Here is a 22,241-nt window from a genome sequence, read left to right as displayed (position 1 = left end):
ACTGCGGACACCATGTTTTGTCATGTGTCACCTTACGGAAAAAGGTAAAACTAGCACATAATAGACGGAGAAAAGACGGCGGCTCGAGACACACTCGTGGTGGGATCAAACACAGGGGCGATTCATGTAATTATTTACATAATTATATGCGCGAGTATCAGTACAGCTCCTGTGACCCTGGTCACGTGCCGGGGGGGGGGGGGGGTGAGAGCACAGGAGTTACCCATGTCACGTGCCGGGGGCGGGGGAGGGGGGGGGGGGCAGCAGTGTATACCCAGTGTTTAAGAGGGAACTGCAGATGCTGGAGAATCGAAGGTTACACAAAAGAGCTGGAGAAACTCAGCGGGTGCAGCAGCATCTATGGAGCGAAGGAAATAGGCAACGTTTCGGGCCGAAACCCTTCTTCAGACTGATCTGGGGCGGGGGTGGGTGGGGACAAGAAAGGGAAAAGGAGTAGCCAGAAGGCTGGGGGATGGGAGGAGACAGCAGGGGAGCTGAGGAAGGGGAGCAGACAGCAAGGACTAACAAAATTGGGAGAATTCGATGTTCATGCCCCCGGGGTGCAGACTCCCCAAACGGAATATGAGGTGCTGTTCCTCCAATTTCCAGTGTTGCTCGCTGTGGCCATGGAGGAGACCCAGGACAGAGAGGTCGGAGACGGAGTGGGAGGGGGAGTTGAAGTGCTGAGCCACCGGGAGGTCAGCTTGGTTATTGCGGACCGAGCGGAGGTGTTCGGCGAAACGATCGCCCAACCTCCGCTTGGTCTCACCGATATAGATCTGCTGGCATCTAGAGCAGCGGATGCAGTAGATGAGGTTGGAAGAGATGCAGGTAAACCTCTGTCGCACCTGGAACGATTGCTTGGGTCCTTGAACGGAGTCGAGGGGGGAGGTAAAGGGACAAGTGTTGCATCTGCTGCGGCCGCAAGGGAAAGTGCCCGGGGAGGGGGTGGACCGAGACGGAAGGGAAGAATTGACAAGGGAGTTATGGAGGGAGCGGTCTTTGCGGAAGGCAGATATGGGGGGGGATGGGAAGATGTGGCGAGTAGTGGGGTCACGTGTGCCTCCGTCAGTTTCGCCACCTCCAACCCATGTCACGTGCCGGGGGGGGGTGAGGGCACAGGAGTTACCCATGTCACGTGCCGGGGGGGGGGTGAGGGCAGAGGAGTTACCCATGTCACGTGCCGGGGGCGGGCGGGGGGGGCAGCAGTGTGGGTACAGCGTCAGGACCGGCCGGTCGGCGGCTGACGTCACGACGCGGTGACGTAAGGGCCGGCCAGCGTCGACAGAAATGGCGGCGCGGTGACGTCACGACGCGGTGACGTAAGGGCCGGCCAGCACCGATAGATATGGCGGCGCGGTGACGTCACGCGGCAGTGTTTACTTCCGGCGAGCGGCCGGGAGAGGGGGAGGGGGAGTGAAGACTCGGCGCCGCCGCTGACAGACGCGGCTCGGGCGGGATTCTCCATCCACCGTCACCGCCACCGCGACGGTGACAACCCTGGCGCTCCCACCACCCGCCAGCCGACAGGGCCGCGATTAAACCCCGGCGTCCGCTTACCGCACCGAGGTTTATTCCCGCCGAAGCGCGTTGGAGTCCGCGAAGAGGGTGCAGAGCCTATGGATTGGTTAATGGGGTGAGTCTGAAGCATCGTCGCCTCATTCTTTACATTTTGTGAGGGGGGGGGGAGTGTATATGGGTGTATATATATGTAGTTATTTATATATATATATAATGTCTGTGCGCATGCTGGCCATGGCGCGGTGGGCGCCGGGAGTTGTAGTCCCTATCGCCCCCCTGCGGACGGGAGGCGGCGGCAGCGGGACTACAAGGACCAGAGTGCACCGCGCAGGCCGGGCGGCGACCGTTAGCGGGCCGGTCCCTCGCTCCCCCCCGGACACGCATGCGCGCTGGCCGCCTCCACATGGGCAGGGGCTGGAATCTCCCCTCAGCCCCAGTCAACAGGTGATAGGAGGAGAATCAGGTCTACTCTGCCATTCAATGTGATCATGGCTGATCATCCACAATCAGTACCCCGTTCCTGCCTTCTCCCCATATCCCCTGACTCCGCTATTTTTAAGAGCCCTATCTAGCTCTCTCTTGAAAGCATCCTAGATAGAACCTGCCTCCACCGCCCTCTGCTGCAGAGAATTCCACAGACTCACCACTTTCTGTGAGGAAAAGTGTTTCCTCGTCTCCGTTCTAAATGGCTTGCCCCTTATTCTTAAACTGTGGCCCCTGGTTCTGGACTCCCCCAACATCGGGAACATGTTTCCTGCCTCCAGCGTGTCCAAACCCTTAACAATCTTATATGTTTCAATGAGATCACCTCTCATCCTTCTAAACTCCAGAGTGTACAAGCCCAGCTGCTCCATTCTCTCAGCATATGACAGTCCTGCCATCCTGGGAGTTAACCTTGTAAACCTACGCTGCACTCCCCCAATAGCAAGAATGTCCTTCTTCAAATTAGGGGACCAAAACTGCACACAATACTCCAGGTGTGGTCTCACTAGGGCTCTGTACAAATGCAGAGGACCTCTTTGCTCCTATATTCGATTCCTCTTGTTATAAAGGCCAACATGTAGATGTAACTGTAGAACTCCAGTGTTCCAGTTCTTAATATATGGTTTGAACCAAACTGCTGCTGGCTATTAAGGTATTAAATCAACATGACCTCAGCATTGTCAATGGAAGTATCACTTGCACCTTGTCCTCTATCCTATGACCAGCAGAATGGCAGAGTTTATTTTGTCCCCATTTTACATTATGGTTCTACACTTGGCCTTTAATTTTAAGAACAAAATTAAGACTCATCCAACAATGGTGGAAGGTTGAAACAAACAGTCTGCATCTGGAAATTAAATTCAGCAGGGAACAGAGAATTGTCCCCACTTATTTCAAAGACAGGCATTTCTGTTCTCAGGGACAGGGGAGGGAAATATGTTAAAATTGTTTCTGTATGTTTAATACCATTAGATTGCTAAAACCCAATGCCATTATCTGGGCTCAGGATATTGGATTTATGGAGCTGGATTAGTGGTGCCATTCCACCAGGCAGCTCTCTTCAGGCTGTTCTTGTTGCCTGGTTTATTTTGCAAACAGCCACGTTGATTAAATGATATTGCATTGAGAGCAAGCCCGTGGGAAGCCAAATCTATCTTGATTTCAACGGAGGGGAAATCAACATTGAGTTTGGTCATATTGCACTGGTCCAAATTAGAATAATTGCTGCTAGGAAATAGCAGCTAAAGTAGGTCAGGCCTAAAATGTCACAAATTCAGCATGTCTGTATGTTCAGTGTGAGTGCAAGATTAATTTCAGAATGCAGTCAAGGAAACTAAATCGCATCAGCTTGCCTGAAATAATGGCTTCAATATTTGAATACATTTATAAAAGGTGAATGTGTAGTACTTACCAACGTAGGCTACATTTTTTTTCCTTAAATCTGTGGACTGGTCTTGAGGATGTTATCTTCACTTAGAATATCCCTTCATGTGCAGGTAGATTCAGACTTATCTCTAGGCATCTGAAGGTGCCCCGTGCTCCAATTCTGATATTTCAGAAGTTTAGCATCATGAAGAACTTGCCTAACTGCAATCCCTTTGCGGTTTTGCATGTTGCTTAACTTTTATCGGCAGGTGGTTCGTGTCTGCATAAATAAGCACTTTGCAAGTTTGCAACTGCAAGAATGCGAGAAAGAGAAAAGGATGTACGCAAGCATCTTGTTTGTCAGAGCAGGCCCTGTTTGTATTTACCATCTGCATTAATCGCACCAGCCAGAGCAAAAACTCAGAGCTTCAGAGAATGTTGTTGGAATTGGAATGGATAACTGGATGGTTTTACTGATTTAGGAGTATATCAGTCGTGCTATAATGAGCCATACCTGGGATGTCAAAGTACAGTTTGCTTACCCTCTATATCCTTGCTGCAAGGTGTAGTCATTCAGTACCTTACCCACACCAGGCAGTGGATGTTGGCAGACTACTGAACAATGCAGAATGATCAAAGTGAACCCTAATTCTACCTTTTCTGTGTACCAACGCACACATAGTTTTGTGGGGGAGAGGGGTGCCAAATTCTGAATGATTTCTTTTCTTACATGGGTGCACAAAGTAATTTTTTTTTTAATTAAAAAAATTTGGGATGTGGATGTTGCTTGCAAGATCAAATTTATTGCCCATCCATCATTGTTCTTGAGACAGTGATGATGAGCTGCCTTTTGGACGTGTTCTCACAGTGCTATTGACTGGGGGATTCCAAGATTGAGACCCGTTGACCAAAAAGGAATGGTGATAACGTTGCCTATTTCCTTCGCTCCATAGATGCTGCCGCACCCGCTGAGTTTCTCCAGCAATTTTGTCTACCAAGGAACTGTAGATGCTGGTTTAAACCGAAGATAGACACAAAATGCTGGAGTAACTCAGCGGGTCAGAAAGCATCTCTGGAGAAAAGGAATAGGTGACGCTTCGGGTCGAGACCCTACTTCAGACCTATTGGAAGTATTTTATTACCAATTGGTCATTTAATTGAACATACTCCAGTTCCTTCCTTGCAGTTCTTCAAATCAGTATAGAGGGATTAGAAACAAGGCATGCAAAAGAGTAAAGAGTCATGTGTAGGAAGATACCGCAGATGCTGGTTTAAACCGAAGATAGACAGAAAATGCTGGAGGAAGTCAACGGGACAGGCAGCATCTCTGGAGTGAAAGAATGGGTGACGTTTCGGGGCAGCCTTTTGTCTGCCTTCGCTTTTCCAGCATCTGCAGTTCCTTCTTGAACATCTACAGTTCCTTCCTACACACTACCAATAGATTTATTGAAATAAACACAAAACCCAAAGAGCAGCCAAGTTTTCTGTTTCTCCCATTGTCCAGACTAATTTGTTTATTTATATGTCCCTGGTGTGACCTATATTGAACATTTTAGTCACTAAGCCTCCAAACCAAAATGCAAAACTTGTTGATAACCAAATAAAGTTGCCGAGTGTGTATTTAACCCTGAGTTACCATTCTCTCTTGATCAGAGACCCAGTTCAGGGCCCTGTGTTCAAACAGGAGTACTCCATTGTTGTAAGGGTCAGCTTGTGGATAATGTTAAACTGAGGCCTCATTTGTTTCCATAGCAGCAGTGAAAGTGCTTTTCCTGAGCTTTTACTGACCCTCGTGTTCAAAAGTAAAAGGTTCTACAGCATTACAGCATGCAGGAATTGCTCTGAAGTAGTGGGTAAAAGCTGGCACGACTTCAACGCTACCAAAAGTAGATCAACTAGTCTTTTATCTCTGCAGTGTTTGGGACATGGAACGTATGAATTGGCTGCCGTATTTGTCATTAAAGCCATTGATTTGATACACCGGTTTAAAAAAAAATTACACTGCCCCTCATTGTTGCCATGAGTGCCATCTGAAAGGTGCACTACAATGCCTCGGCAGAGCTTTTTTGGCAATACTCCCAAATCGGCAGCTGTAATCTGGAAGAATAAGGACAGCGGATGTAAGGGTATACCAGAACCTGTAGGTTGCCTTCCAGTTACACTGAAATGAGTTGAACACCAGGTGGCGCTTCGATGGCAACCTCGCCTACAGTCTGTTTGTCCTTTTCATCTTTTATTTTTGCTTTTTTAGTTTGTTTAAAACCTATGTGTTAATGTTCTCTGTGTTTTTTTTTTTGTGGCGGTGGGGGGGGGTTCAGGGGGAACTTTTTTTCAATCTCTTACCTTGCCGGAGATGCGATTGTTTTCCGGATAGTATCTCCAGTCACTCTGTGGCCTAACATCGTGCAGCTGGAGGCCTTCCTAGGAACTCATTGAGCCCCACCGCGGGGTGTTGAATTACCATCGGAGCCGATTCCTTTCCTGGGATCGATGCTCCAACGGACTTTAACATCAAGGAGCTCGCTGTCTCTTGTTGGGACCGACGTCGGGAAGCACCAAAAGCAGATCGCCCGGCGCGGGGGAGCGGAGAATCCCCCCCGATGCCGGAGCTAATCGCCCCGACAAGGAGGCCTGCTGCTGGCTACGGGAGTAAGATCGTCCCGTCAACAGAAGGTTAGAGGCCCCCCGACCACTGGAGGGCAGAGAAGGGAGAGATTGAACTTTATTTCCCCTTCAATCACAGTGAGGAATGTGGAAGAGTCACTGTGGTGGATGTTCATGTTAAAATGTGTTTGCGTGTTCTGTTGCTTTTTATTGGTATGACTATGGCAAATGAATGTCCTTGTATGTTGCAAAACATAGTTGGCTAATAATGTATGATTATTATAATTATGATTATGAAAAGGCACTCAGCTGGTTTTCCCTACCTTCTTGCATCCTTGGGCGTAGTCGGAGGATAAATTAACCTGGATGGTTGATTTGCATCTTTTAACAACATTGTCAGAAAGACGAGTGATCTATGTGTTTGTAAAGTGGTAAATCATTTGTGAAGTCCTGAAAGCAAACGTCTTTTTAAAAAGCTGGGCTCTTTCAGTTAAGCATGCTGCCCAGGGTGGTTCTACGCCACACACACACATGAAGGTGCCAGGTTTAATCTTTCATCTGTATCACCGTAGCTTCTCTGTAGACCCAGCAACAGATGAGTTTGTAGTTTCCATTGGAATACAAAGCCTCCACTGGCTTGTAAAAAATGGCCAGTCAATTGGCAGGAACGGGGTATTGATTGTGGATGATCAGCCATGATCACATTGAATGGCAGTGCTGGCTTGAAGGGCCGAATGGACATATTGTCTATTGTTTCCCAGTCCCTCTCCTGAGAAACTATTTCACCAAAATTATCATATTTTTGCATTCCACACTAAATTGTTTGAGGAAATATTTGATTAATGGTTCCCAGTTTTTGCTTAGTGATGAGTCCAGCAAAAAAATCTATGAAATGTTGTTGTAATTTTAACACTTTAGTTTTTGGGATCTGTCTCTCTGCATAAAGCAGATCCTTTTTCCCCATCATCTGATGTATTAGGTGAAGATAGAAAAATACTTTGTGTAGGAAGGAACTGCAGATGCTGGTTTACTCCGAAGATAGACACAAAAAGCCGGAGTAACTCAGTGGGAAAGGCAGCATCTCTGGAGAGAAGGAATGGATGATGTTTTGGGGCGGTCTGAAGAAGGGTCGGGTAACTCCCGCTGAGTTACTCCAGAAAAATACTTTATATGATTTTTCAAAATTTCTTGAAAACATTTGCATTTGCTTACATGGCATTCACAGGGTTAATGACTTGGAATTTTTTTTTACTATTGCAGGGCTTGCTCGGGCTTGTTGCAGTGCAGTTTGCTTCAATTAGATCATTTTCTTTTTTAGTTTACAGCACAATATTTTTTTTCTGCAGATTTCCTTGCCTCCACCCTGTTTACTTACCCCTCCCTATGGACACCTTTTGAAAGACTGTTTCCATCTCTGTGCACCCTGTGATTTGTTTGTGAACAGTCATGGTTGTAGTCTTGCAACTGGTGCTCTTCATCAGCAAAAGAGAGTGATGTGCTGATGGAAGCTGGCTGAAATGCAAAGAAATATGACTTTATTGTTTGGTAGCAATGACCTTGTTTTTTTCTGGGGCATTACAAACTTCTGCTGGGCTTCCTTTTAAAAATAAAGCTGATAGTTGGATAACTGTCTAGTATTACTGTTCATTTAACTATGTGTCACACTATGCCCTTGTTGCTCAGATCTTAGTCAAACCGAAGCTCCATCTGTCTCAAACAATGGGAGCAGTGGATAAAATGTTTTTTAAAAGATTGATCTGTGAGTGCTACAGAAATCCTTTCAATTTGACAGGAACCTTAACTTCACAGTGGAAAATAAAACCCAGTATCACAAAGCTACAGCTGGTGTCTTTAGTCGCGAGGACATTAAAGGACATATTAATCCTTCTTTGTTTCCTTGATTATAAATTATTATTCATGCAGCTGAACTGTATCATTATGGTGAAATTGTTTTTTGCTTTTGTTGTAATCTGCCTACTTCATCAACGGATGGCATCGAACAAGAAGATTATATCCATGTTTCTGATTGTGTTCATTGCACAGCGTAATTTTATTGTATGAAAGTAGAACACAGGCTCAACATTATGCGATCAGGCGTTGCGCTGCCTAATGAATGGAGTGGATCATGGATTCAGTTCACAATGCACCTGGGTGGATCATTTGTGAGGAGTATTTGCACCTAGAGCTTTATAGTACATAGGAACAGCACCTCCTATTTCGCTTGGGCAGCCTACAATCCAGCGGTATGAACATTGATTTATTTAATTTTAAGTAACCCATGCTTCCTCTCTCTACCCCCACTCCAATCATCTGTTAATGTTGCCGCCTAAAAGTGCCAGAGACCCAAAATTGATCCTGAATATGGGAGCTGTCTGTATGGAGTTTGCTCCTTTTCCCTTTGATCGCAAGGGTTTTTCTCTGACTGCTATAGTTTCCTTCCACATTCCAAAGAACATTTTTCAGACCAAACCCAAAATATAATATTTTCTATTTGTCCAGAGATTCTGTCTGACCTGTTCAGTTACTCCAGCTTTTTGTGTCTATCTTCAGTTTAAACCAGCATCTGAGTTCCTTCCTACACACACGATACTATACAATAGAACTTTATTAATCCCAGGAGGGAAATTGTGTGTGTGTGTGTGTGTGTATATATATATATCACACACACACACACACACACACACACACACACACACACACACACACACACACACACACACATATAAATATGCACCGTTTTGTTTTCTCGTTTATAACATTGTTTACCGAGTACTATGTTTACATATTCTGTTGAGCTGCTGCAAGTGAGGATTTCATTGTTTTAACTGGGATGTGAGAGAATAAAACACTCTTGACTTACGTCGCTAATGTGTGGGGTAGAACTAGTGTACGGGTGATCGGTGGTCGGCATGGACTCGGTGGGCTGAAGGACCTGTTTCCACGCTGTATCTTTAAATTAAACTAAAACCAGAGGGCATCTAAAGAAGGGTCTCTACCCAAAACGTCACCCAATTTCTTCTATCCAGAGTTGCTAGCTGCTCCATGGAGTTCCCCTACATAATTAAAGCATGGAATTGACTTCACCCTACCATAGTTACCCAACCAGACACAGCTAAATTTAAGGTAGCTCTTTTTTCCCCAAGAATCCTTTTTTGCTTAAGTCCAAGTCAAGAGTCAAGGGAGTTTTATTGTCATGTGTCCCATATAGGACAATGAAATTCTTGCCTTTTGCAGCACAACAGAATATGTAAACCTAATATAGAACAGGAGATAAAAGTTCAGCGTGTCTCTATACCATAGACCATATATATACACACAATAAATAAACAGATAAAGTGCAATAGGATGTTATTGTTCAGAGTTTGGAGTGTGATGGTGGACTCTTCACCACCTCCAGTTTAAATTCCATGTCTGTCCGAAGTGCAATGGAGGCTGGTTCCTTAAGTCTATTCAAAACGTAGATGGATAGATTTCTGGATATCAAGTGATCTGGGGATAGTGCTGAAAATAGAGCGTAGGTAGAAGATCAGCCATGCTCTTAATCAATAAAAAGGATCAATATGCTTCTGTTTCTTGTGATCTTACGTAAAATGAACTGGACCTGTCAAACAAAATTGAAATCTTTGTCGGACAAGACCTTTTTGTTAATTGTCTTTTCTGTGCCCCGTCACCAGTGATGTCTGCTTGTTGTGGCAAAATAATTTATCAGGAAACTCATCAGCAAACATGCTGGAAGCGAATGCAGGCTTTCAATTCCTCAAACAAGACAAGGCACGTTAGCACCGCACCCTCTGAATTTCTGGAAATCCCTTCCTTTACTTCAGATCTCTGGTATCTGCAAGAATTGCTCCACAAAGGTCATTGGATCATTTGTTTGTCGTTTTTACTGGTTATAATGTTGTGTTTTAGCAGAATAAATACTTCTAATGAAAATAAATTGGGGTTTATTTTTTCAATATTCTAAAAAAATATTGAGGTTAACTGAAAACTTAGTGATTCAAGTCTGGTGAGCACTGTGATTTATTGCTGTAAGACCTTGGGTCAGATTTTCCTTCATTAGTAATGTAATTACGGCACAATATCTCCACCATTTGTACATGGCTGTAAATTATAACATTGACAGTTTATATTGCGGTCTATATCTGCTTTCAAACCCCTTAAGTGAAAGTGTTTTACAAAATTTATGCTATAATACTTGGAATCGAGTTGGAGCATATTATAAGTAATACCGATAATACAGAGAAGTTTGAGGTGTTGCCTTTTGGGATGTCTAAAAAGGACCTACACAGTAAATGGTTGGCCTCTGGGGAGTGTTGTGGAGCAGAGGGACCTAGGAGTGCAGGTGCATGGTTCCTTATAGGTCGAGTCACAGGTAGATAAGATGGTCAAAAGGGCTTTTGGCACATTGGCCATCATTAGTCAGAGTATTGAGTATAAAGGTTTGGGAGGTCATGTTGCAATTTTATAAGACGTTGATGAGACTGCATTTAGAATATTGTGTTCAGTTTTGGACACCATGTTATAGGAAAGATTTTGTCAAGCTTGAAAGAGTTCAGAGAAGATTTACAAAGATGTTGCCACTAGAAAGTGTGAGCTACAGGGAGAGGTTGAGTAGGCTGGGTCTCTATTCCTTGGAGCACAGGAGGATGAGGGGAGATCTTAAAGGTGTACAAAATCATGAGAGGAATAGATTAGGTAGATGTACAGAGTCTCTTGCCCAGAGTAGGGGAATCGACGACCAGAGGACATAGGTTCAAGGTGAAGGGGAAAAGATTTAGTAAGAATCCGAATGGTAACTTTTTCACACAGTGGATGTATGAAACGAGCTGCCAGAGGAGGTAGTTGAGACTGGGGCCATCCCATCGTTTAAAAAGCAGTTTAGGATAGGTTTGGAGGGATATGGACCAGGCGCAAGCAGGTGGGATTAATGTACCTGGGACATGTTGGCCGGTATGGGCAAGCTGGGCCGAAGGGCCTGTTTCCACATTGTATCACTCTATGACTATTCGGGAGGATTCAACATGGATTAGGAAAAAGGATTTTGGTGCATTTCAAATGCAGTTGTTTTTTTCCCCTTTTTAATCTTGGATGTCTAAAACAAAGCATCCATCTCCAACGTGATAGGCAGCCAGCCGCATTTATGTAACGAGCCACAAATAAATTATGAATCTGGCTCAAAATCTTTTGCTCGGTTTTATTGAGTGTAATTATGGTGGTGATCAGATCGCCATCTGTTGACTCACCTGGTGACATACCTGAGTTAAAATTCAGGAAGCTTGCGTTCTAATTAATCCTCACCGCAATCTTATGCATCTACTTGCCAGATCTCTGCTTTCCCAGAAGTCACATGTTTACTGTTTGGTGAGGCTGTCACAATATAAATGTTCATTTGTTTCCACCGATGCTGTTATAATTGAAGGGGGAGGATATTGATTTACATGCAGCAAAGGTGATCTGAAATAAGATTTAAGGAAACAAATACATTAGATTCATTTTAACCGCATCTAGTTTTGAAGATCACACTCTGTGGGAGATCTTGTCAAAGCTGGTACTCAAAAAAGCTGGAGAAACTCAGCGGGTGCAGCTGCATCTATGGAGCGAAGGAAATAGGCAACGTTTCGGGCCGAAACCCAAGGGTTTCGGCCCGAAACGTTGCCTATTTCCTTCGCTCCATAGATGCTGCTGCACCCGCTGAGTTTCTCCAGCTTTTTTGTGTACCTTCGATTCTCCAGCATCTGCAGTTCCTTCTTAAACATTGTCAAAGCTGGTGCCTGATTGTGATTTCATTCAGTTCTTATTGTTTTAAGCTGTTACTGTACAACCAAAGTAATGTTTCTGAACTGTGTGAAGGACAAAGACTCAAAGGCTGCTACCACATGTTTTATTTCTTTTGTCTATTACGTATTTGTGTGAAGCCCTGACGTGCCCAGCGGTTCGTGCAATCAATGCTAGGTTTGATTCTTGCAGTCTGTAATCCGTGTGAAGCCTTGAGCAAAATATTTTGTTAGGGATATCAAAACTTAACTATACAATGTAGATCATGGCATTCAATGTTCTATCGGAATTGAACACAATAGAAAAACCTTGTTGGGGCGCCATAGAATATACAAACTAGCAAGCTCATATTTGCTTTGAAAATACAAAACATAGATGCTAGGTAGACAAAAATACTAGAGAAACTCAGCAGGTGAAGCAGCATCAATGGAGTGAAGGAGTAGGTGACGTTTCGGGTCTCGATGCTGCCTCACCCGCTGAGTTTCTCCACGATTTTTGTGTACCTTCGATTTTTCCAGCATCTGCAGTTCCTTCTCAAACATGGATGCTAACTGCTTTGCCCACAAATACCTGAAAACTGATATTTTTTGGGTGAATGTTGGCTCAAACTGCAGCAATTGTATTGGCTTCCCACATGCAACACAACTGCTACAAGATCCCCAAACCAAGTAGACTTTTACGAGGTTTGCCTATCGGAATTCTTCAACTCAAGTTTTTTCCATATCCTATTTTGGTTACGGCTTTCCTTAAAACCTGTATAGCTGGGGGCACACTCTGCTTTGACTGCACTGTGTTTAAGCCATACAAAAACAAGATCTGTTTATTATAATCATCCCACACTTTGCCTGTGAGCAGATCCTTCCTCATCAGTTCAACATTAGTCACCCTACTTACATAATCTATCACAACAGCAGCTTGCCCTGCTTCCAGCAACACAAGGAGTGGTAGTGAGGATGGAGAGCGCGAATGTTTAAGGTGATGGATAAGCAAAGGTGTACAGGTTGACATCGGTCTTCTCCAGTAACATTGGAGTTTCACTAATTCAGTCAGGCAAAGAGTACTCTGCCCTGCCCTTGCCTTGTGTCTTGGGAAAAAACTTTGGAGGTACAAGCAGGAAGTTATTTGCTGCAGGATACACAGTGATATATACTGAAGCTGACGTTACGGAGCTTCATAAAATCACAATCATATTCCATTGGCTGTGGTTTGACGCTTAATCCCTTAAGGGCCATGAATTTCAGTTTTACCTGGGACTCTGTGCTATCATGCCCAGTCGAGTGTTGTTTTGATGCCAAGGGTCGACAGTCTTGCCTCCTCTCTGGTATTCACCATTTTAGACTAAGGTCATGATGAATCTGGAGCCGAGTTGCCCTGGCAAATCTCACACAAGGCAGCAGCAAACAGAAAACTGTAGCGTTAGTGATGCTTGACAGCATCATAAGGATATATTCTATTACTTTACTGATGATGTGTTAAGTGAGTTGATAGGAACTGCAGCTGCCGGTTTACACCGAAAATAGACACAAAATGCTGGAGTAACTCAGCATGTCAGGCAGCATCGAAACAGTAAAGGAATAGGTGACATTTCGGGTCTTTAGGAAGAAGGGTCTTGACCCAAAACGTCACCTATTCCTTTTCTCCAGAGATGCTGCCTGACCCGCTGAGTTTCTCCAGCATTTTGTGATTTACCTTCTGTTACGTAGGTTATTTTGAGCCAGATTTTGTGTTGAAACTATGGTTCGCGCAGGTGGGGAGTATTTCATCACAGTTGGTCTTGGGCTTTGGCCATTATTGTTGAGTAATCTGTGGCTAGTTTGTCAACACTGACCTACACTTGAAACCGCAGCATTCGTGACATATCTACATGAGTTTGCTGATGATCCATCAGGATTTGATGATGAACATGCCACATCAAGAATGTCAAGGGAAGATGATTCAATTTCCTGTTCTTGGAGGCGGCACTCCTTATCATCAGTATTGCCTATGTTATGTGCAACGTCTTGACCCTTGACCTAATTCCTTACGATGAAAGCAGTAGCTTTTTGTGTAATGTTCGCGGGTTTTACTATCCTGTAAATCTGTCTCTACAAATCTCTCACCACTTCTGCAGGGAAAACTCTGCGTTGGTTTAAATGCATAACTTTTGTGAAGCAAAATACATGATCTCATACTTAATGATATCAAATCACAACAGCAACAATATTTCAGTCCTTTTTATTATTTCCTCTGCCACTTCTCTTTATCCTCTAATGAATAAACCATGCCTCCTGTTTTGGCATCCTTTGTATAGTTCATGCTGCTCCCCCCTCGGCCAGCATCCAAATTGTTGATAAGTACTTCAAACAAAGTCCCCTTCCCCTTTCTCTATTCTTCTTTTGGCGCCATGATTACAACTATGGGTTTAGCAGGTACTCATTATTTTATTTACCTAAATTACAGTTGCACATGTAATTTGGCACAATAAGCATCAACTTTCTGAATAATGCTGTAATATAAGCTTAATGCTCAAATGCTATAGTGCAGAAATACTTTTCATTTGTTCCTGATTATTCGGAAAGTGCAGAGCTTTGCTAATCGGTGTCAAGATGACAACCTCACCCTGAATGCCGGCATCAATAGTGCCAAAGTGGATGAAAGCTCCTAGTTCCTGGGCATTAATATCACCAGCAGTTTGTCCTGAACCAACCACATTGAAGCTATGGCCAAGAAAGCAGACCAAGCATTTCTACTTCCTCCAAAGACTAAGGAAGTTCAGCATGTCTCCAATGACTCTTAACATCTACAGATGCACTATAGAAAGCATCCTTCCGGGATGCATAACAGCTTGGTTTTGGCAACACAGCTCTGCATAAGACCACTGTTCCTTTGCACAAACCAGCCGCCTCTCTCTTTCCTTCCCCCCCATCATGCATAGTATGATTTGACTGTTTGTAGTTTTTTTTGCACAATCCGCAAGCATTGCCACTTTTCATTTCACTGCACATCTCGTATGTGTATGCGACGAATAAACTTGACTTGACTTGACTTGACTGGATAGCACACAAACAAAGTTTTCATTATATCTTGGAATGCACGAATTATAAATCAATACTAATAGTACATTGCCTTTAGAGCAGATTTTGTTTTAAACATGTTGAATAGCAAATCTCTATTTATTCTATACCCATGACTGTGTAACCAGAGTTCCAACTCAATCTTTAAACTCACTTACGACACTACTGTCATTTGATGAATTATGGATAATGATGAGAAAGTGTAAGAGGGAGATTGGTTGTCTGATTGCATGGTGCCAGAACAACACCCTCGTTCCCAACGTCAGTAAAACCAAGAAACCGATTGTCGATTGTAGAAGAGTATGTTCGAGGATCCATGAGCCCGTCTTCAGCATGGGTCGATGGTGGAGAGTGTCAACAGCCAGGATCCTTGGCATGCATATCTATGAAGATCTGTCCTGACACAGCACATTGATGCAATCTTAAATAAAACGCATCAATGCCTTTACTTCCTCAGAAGATTGAGGAGATGCGGTCTTTCAACAAATAATGTCTTGAACTTCTGCAGGTGTAATGGAAAGAGCATATTGACTCGTTGCATCAGGACTTGGTTCGGCAACTCGAACGCCCAGGTACAAAGGGGATTATAAACAGTGGTGAACACCGCCCGACCCATCACGGCTCCTGACCTCCCCACCATCGAAGGGAGCTATAGGTGTCAGAGATTTACCGTCCTGATCGAAGAAATTTCACTTCATCTTAATATTGGCTGGTTGAAAGATATAGCATGGAAACAGGCCCTCCTGCTAATCTAGTCCACATCGATCACCTGTTCACACTAGTTCTGAGTTATCCCACGTCCTGACACACTAGGGCCAAAACTGGTTTAGCTCTTGCATGAAATAATTCATCAAGTCGCCATGAAAGCATTGGGCCAGCATCTTCTTTTTCCGTCCTGCATAATATTCTTCTCTTGCCTAACTTAATCATAACATCTGGCACTTGGTTGTCCACCTTCAGAGAATAAATCATGCAGTGTATAGCGAAAAGTTCTGGTTGATTGAGTAGATCAATATTTATACTCTGAAATGTTCCTTGGAAATTTTGGGAAAATTATGGTTCTGCCTCATTGCTAAAGTGGCAGTAACGTTTAATGGCATGTGAGTGGTTAAACGTCTACATTTCAGTGTGTTGTAGTAATTGTAGACTTTGCCCCAATATATAAGGATTAATTTAAGATGAAAAGGGCAAGTGCAATCATGGATCATAAGATTTAGGAGCAGATTCAGGCCATTTGGCCCATCATTTGATCATGGCTGAGCTATTTTTCTCTCTAAACTCCATTCTCTCTCCCCTCGCCCTTCTCTCCATAACTTTTGACACCCTTGCTAATCAAGAGCTGGTGGGAGAAAGGAGTCCTCATTACATGATGCAAGCAAGTTGACCAGGTGTATAGTATAATAGTAACATTTATTAGGTTTTGTCATTTAGTATATTTGTTTCATGTTTGATACCTAGATGTTAAATACCAGGTGGCAACAATAGTAAGTGCCTCAGCGACACGATTAATTGCAGCGTACTCGTTCATTTTCTTTGCATCTGTCCCTGGGGAGGTTAGGGTGACTCCTTTTGTGTTTGGGGTTAGCTACTTTACAGACGCTCCCTGAGGTCTTTGTGTTGTCGTGGCAGCAGCAACAGTCTCCGCTGCTATTGGTTCTCTTTGGCGTGTTCCCGGGGAGCCAGTCCTATGAGCACATCAAATGCAGTCAAACTAGTTTGCAGAGTGGCTTTAGCTGGCTGTGTTGGATAGGGGAGCACTTTGCACCGGCTATTGTGCAGGGTGGTGGGCCTTGCTGTTGCTTGTGCCAGTTTCCTGCAGTCTGTCCATTGAGTGAATTAACGAGGGGGCCCTGGAGCAGTGCAGGATGGTCCTACAGGCAGTAGGGAAGGCACTGAGACACAAGAAAAGGTAAGGCAATTAACAGAACGAAGGGATTATTCCTGGAAACATTCAGCTGAATTGGAAACGGATGAAAGCCGAAAGAGCATTGTGTTTATAACTTTGAATTGGGCAGCAGACTTGAGGATCCAAATTATCCCCTGAATAGCTATGTCTCAAATTAAATCCCTTCGTTTGAAGTATAAATTCTTTCTTTTCATCTTCAGTTATCAGTTATTTTCATGGTCTCTGGGGGGGAAAAAGAACTAAAAAGAAGGGGACGGACAAAGTTCATTCCTGGGTTTAAAAAAAACTCATAAATTCGTGAAGGAAAATGACCTGTTGGAAAATGTATATTATTGTAAATGGTTTGAGTTGTGTTTGCTAACCGTTCGTTTAAACGGTTGACTATGAGAACATTGTTTCGGCATGCTTGAAAGTGCCATAAGGTGAAGCCAGGTGAATGAAATACATTGTTCTGTGCTCTGCGGGAGCTCGGCTGTAGAGGAAAAGTTTGTGTGGAAAAGTTTTTGTTTGTTTGAGTGGAAGAAATCATCTTGGTTCCCGTTCATGGTCAGCACCAAAGCTACGAAGCATAACAGTTGAAATGACGGCTAAATTAAGTTTAAAGTCTTGGAGGAAGATTACTGTACAGCGGCCAGGATTCATGGAAATTTCAGGGTGTAAAAGCGTTACTTTTTTTTAAACTTCTGATCATCTACCTGAATCTTTAGAGCTTCCATTGGCAATTTGATTCATTGCTGTTTGACACCCTATCTGGGCTGTGTTTCTTCCCAGTTTTCTCCTGAAAACTGAAAATGGAGTATGTAATACAACTCTCATAGCTTTTGAGTCACTTTTCATTTATAAAGTCGTCAATTTCACTTTGTAGAATTCGGTGCAAATTCCAGAGGACTGCTGAAAGCTAATAACTTCATTTTCCTTAGGCAACGAATATAGCCACATTGTTCTGCTTTGTGGGACTTTGAAGTTGACCCTCATCTTATTCTTGCCGAGTCATCAATTACTGAACTTTTCAGCTAGCATCTCTCTGTGTGAGGATCGCAAACAAAAGCCCGGCCATGAAAATGATTCCTCTCGCACTCATGAGGCCTGTCAAAGAATCCACATCCATAGTCTGAAGAAGGGTTTCGGCCCGAAACGTTGCCTATTTCCTTCACTCCATAGATGCTGCTGCACCCGCTGAGTTTCTCCAGCACTTTTGTCTACAATCCACACAGCTAACCTGGCTGGGGATCAGTTAGTACAACACGCTCTTCCACTCCAACCTGTGCCCGTCTTGGTATATTTAGCAGTTACATTACATTTTTATTAACAGAGTTCTCACATGAGATGAGAAGAATTTTTCACTAACAGAGTGGTGAATCTCAGGTCCACAGAGGGTAGTTGAGGCCATATCATTGGCTATATTTAAGAGGGAGTTAGATGTGGCCCTTGTGGCCAAGGGGATCAGAGGGTATGGAGAGAAGGCAGGTACGGGATACTGAGTTGGATGATCAGCCATGATCATATTGAATGGCGGTGCAGATTCGAAGTGCCTACAATCCTCCTGTGCAAGTTGGCCATTGTGAGCTGATATGACCCACTCTTAAAAAAGTCAGGATATTTGTTTGAGATTGTCACAATCCTCCTGACCCAAAACCATTGATGAGCACCTAACAGTCAGAAGAAGGGTCTTCACCCCATAACGATGCCTTCACCCCATAGATGCCTCACCTGCTGAGTTTCTCCAGCAGTTTTGTCTACCTTCGATTTTTCCAGCATCTGCAGTTCTTTCTTAAACACTTAACAAAATGTTAGTTTGTAAAGTGCCGGAAGTTGACTGGGTTCAGGTTTAAATTTGCTTTCAATAAAGTTAAAGAGAGTAGATATTTGTTGCAGTTGTTTTTAAGGAGTTTTCTATTAAGTAGAACAGTATGCACTTTAAAAAATGTTTGACTATCAGAGTAACCACGTTGATGAATATAATTGGAAACTTCAATATAATCCATATGGTCTTGTTTCTCTTGCAATAAAATGGCAGCATTCCTTTCTTCCAAACTCTTTTCTAATATTGGCCCACTCAATGAACTCCTCAAAACTCCTCAAGGAACTGCAGATGCTGCTATTGCCAAGAAAGACACATTACTGGTGTACTTCAGCAGGTTAGGCAGATAGGTGATGTTTCAGGTCGGGATCCTCTTCAGACTGATTGCAAGAGGTTTTCAGACCCTTGTGCCTGCTCAACTATTCATTAAGATTATGTCCCAGCACCACTTATTTGCTCAAATCTAGACCTTGATTCCAAAAATCTATCAAGTTTTGTCAACTGCTGAGCATCCGCAGTCTTTTTGGCCAAAGAAATCCAAAGATAGTAGACAAAGACATTTCTTCCAGCAAGATATTACGCCTTTTCTTTAATTCATTTACTTTAAAATGCCCAATAAACCTGTTATTTCCTTTTCAAGGATCATCAAGCCCATATACTAGTTAAGCCCTTTGCTCTACAAAGTACATCTAAACTACCCAACTATCTGCACCGATGACCTTCCTTGGTAACTTATTCAGCAATGTTAGCCTGTGGGTGAAAAGTTCCAAGTGATTTTTCTCCTTGTGCTGTCTGGCATTTGCATTCTTCACCATAACTTACTGGATCCACTTCCTAATGCTCCATTAAGTTTAAAGCAGCCCTGGTATCCAAGGCTTGTTCCTCCTATGTTAATGATAATAATGTAGGTGTCAAGGAAAGAAAGAATCATCGTGCCTGCTTGATAATTGGCCGTTATTTTGAAAATGTTGGAGGGTTGCAGTTGCTCTGGTGACATATTCTTCAGCTCTGTGAACCCTTAAACTGCGTAATAGATTTCATAATTGGCTGGTAGCCCAAAAAAAGTGTGTGTGGTGTATAAATCCCAGTACGAGTGCTTTTTTCAAATTGCCTGGCCATTTACTGCTCTAAGGTACAAGAGCATTTCTGCTGTGACATTTCGAAGTGAAGGACTTGAGCAGGAGCAAATGCAGACTCCCGCTTTCCCAAATGTTAATTATTGCTAATCCTGCTTTAGATATAGAAGCATTGCAACACACACGTGCCTGTTCTCATCATCGTGAATTGTCACCAGTTTCTATAATAGAAAAACCGTGAAACGCAGCTCAAAATATTCTGCCTAGCTCATTTCAGTTGACAGAGATTCAAGATTCAAGTGAGTTTATTGTCATGTGTCCCAGATAGGACAATGAAATTCTTGCTTTGCTGTTATTGGTGGGTTCCTTTTCTCATTTGAAGAGGGTAGAAGAATCTCTTCCACATTTGAAGAGAGGTGAAGATCTTGTACATCAAACCTGATAGTTATGGACTTCTAAAATCTTAATGATGACAGCCTATAATTTGTCTCATGAAGAGTAGCGCATATTGGAATGCATACCTCTTGCAATCCAGATATTTTGTGAACTTGCCCACACTCGTTTAGTCAATATCCCCTCCCTTCTTTTGTTATCGTTCCACGTGCCTGCAGATTCGAGTTTATAGGTTGAAGGTAGACACAAAATGCTGGAGTAACTCAGCGGGTGAGGCAGCATCTCTGGAGAGCAGGAATGGGCGGCGTTTCAGGTCGAGGTCGACCTTCTCTCCTTTTGTCTACCTTCGATTTAAACCAGCATCTGCAGTTCTTTCCTACACACCAGTTTATAGGTTGCTGTCCACTATGAAACTGGAGACCACTTAAAGAAATTAAGTTATTTTAAAACATCTGTTTGCATATCTTCCTTGTTTGTTGGTGACATTTTAGTTTTGCTCATGTTATTCCCTTTTTTTTCTTCATCTCTAATGAATTCTAGGTACAAAAAGTCGGGGATCAGAAGTGATGTTTGTTGGGCCAGTATTTTGGAATCGAACATGCACAAAGCACATCGGGCCTGAGGTGATAGAAGGGTCTCGACCCGAAATGTCGCCTATTCCTTCACTCCGTAGATGCTGCCTCACCCGCTGAGTTCCTCCAGCTTTTTTGACTACCATCGGGCCTGAGTCTAACTCCCATAGACAGTCACAAACTGCTGGAGTAACTCAGAAGGACAGGCATGCAAATCCCATATGTTGATCTTGCTGCTAAACTTGTGTATCCATTTATACATGCTGGCATCGTTTCCAACTAAACCTGTTTCGTGTGTTTTGACTTGTTCCAATTTGGATCCAAAAGAATACGGGCCTCTGGCTGAATTCAAACATAAGCAGTTTTTCAAAACATGCAAAGTTCTACTACGGCTTGGCAGGCTGGATTCAGGGAGGATGATTTTCCAGTTTATTGAATCCAGTCAAAATAACCACCCTGCCTTAGGTTTTAGTATTCTCATCCTCATGTTTAAATGCCTCCCCCTCACTCTCTCTCTGTAACCGTATGTGGTCCTCTGAAATCTCTACACTCCTCCATCTGTAGCATTTCCTTTTCAGATTGGAGGCCTGTGACCGATGGTGTTCCTGCAGGAGTCCTTGCTGGGTCCTTTGTTGTTTGTGTGTTGAGTTCAGTTTAGTTTATTGTCACATATACTAGATACAGTGAAAAGCTTTTGTTGCGTGCTAACCAGTCAGCGGAAAGACAATACGTGATTACAATCGAGCCGTCCACAATGTACAGATACATGATAATGGGAATAACGTGAATAATGTTTAGTGCAAGATAAAGTCCAGTAAATTCCGATCAAAGATAGTCTGAGGATGTCCGATGAGGTAGATAGTAGCTCAGGACCACTTTCTATTGTTGGTAGCATGGTTCAGTTGCCTGATAACAACTGGGAAGTAACTGTCCCTGACTTCCCATGATTATTGACCACTGCCCCACCCTCTCTCCTCTCAGCCCCAGAGAGCTGCTGCCACTAGGGTTGCCAACTGTCCCATATTAGCCGGGACATCCCATATATTGAGCTAAATTGGTTTGCCCCATATGTGGTTCGCCCTTGTCCCGCATTTGACTGCTACTACTCGGGTCCAGGGGGCTATCGGGTCAGAGCGCCTCATCCGGCCCCACCTCACCCATCCCGACGTAGTGCAGGCCATGGAGTGCAGCAGCAGCATCTCGCCCGGCCAGCTGTCCGACCTTCAGACCTTCGCTTACTGCCGACACCACCACCACCACCCCTCCTTCTCATGGCCGATCATCGGTTCATGAGTTGGACGGGGCGCCGGACTTTGTGCGCAACGTCGCGCCTGGGCCAAAACTCCTCAGCTGGCCCGCCGGCTGGACTTTGTGTGCAGTCCAGCACCCAGGCCAACTCATCATTCATCCAGCCACGGCCGAGTCGGTCAACAAATTGCCATGGGGAATTTGCCCCATATTTTGACCTTTTGTCCCAGATTTGGGAGTGAGGACGTTGGCGACCCTAGCTGCCAACCCCAGAGCCCACCTTGACAAACAGTGTGTCCATGCTGCAGAACTTGCCCTAACTGTGCAAAAGCCAATTCCAGGTGATTCCTGGCTCACCTTCGGCACAGGCCTGACTTCACCTGTTGATATCTTCATTGATGCCCCCATTCCAATTATCTTATGAAAACTCCCCACCAAACGCTG

At 43.9% G+C, this 22,241-nt stretch overlaps 1 protein-coding gene across 2 annotated transcripts in view; it reads left to right on the top strand.

The window, feature by feature from the left end:
* The first annotated feature begins 1,371 nt into the window (after window positions 1–1,371).
* Window positions 1,372–22,241, top strand: part of LOC129713960 (MOB kinase activator 2-like) — a 38,501-nt gene continuing 17,631 nt past the window's right edge. Inside the window, exon 1 of one of the 2 annotated variants that reach the window (XM_055663380.1) lies at window positions 1,372–1,636. In XM_055663380.1, the coding sequence (XP_055519355.1) occupies window positions 1,620–1,636 (17 nt within the window). In that variant the 5' untranslated portion in view covers window positions 1,372–1,619. Of the gene's footprint in view, window positions 1,637–16,503; window positions 16,711–22,241 lie in introns of those variants that run through there. The other variant, XM_055663379.1, reaches the window with a different exon arrangement.

The sequence above is a fragment of the Leucoraja erinacea genome, chromosome 37, assembly GCF_028641065.1.
Source record: "Leucoraja erinacea ecotype New England chromosome 37, Leri_hhj_1, whole genome shotgun sequence".
NCBI classification, from domain to species: domain Eukaryota; kingdom Metazoa; phylum Chordata; class Chondrichthyes; order Rajiformes; family Rajidae; genus Leucoraja; species Leucoraja erinaceus.
Note: the sequence above shows the minus strand (reverse complement) of the source record. Positions and strands in the feature narration are given on the sequence as shown.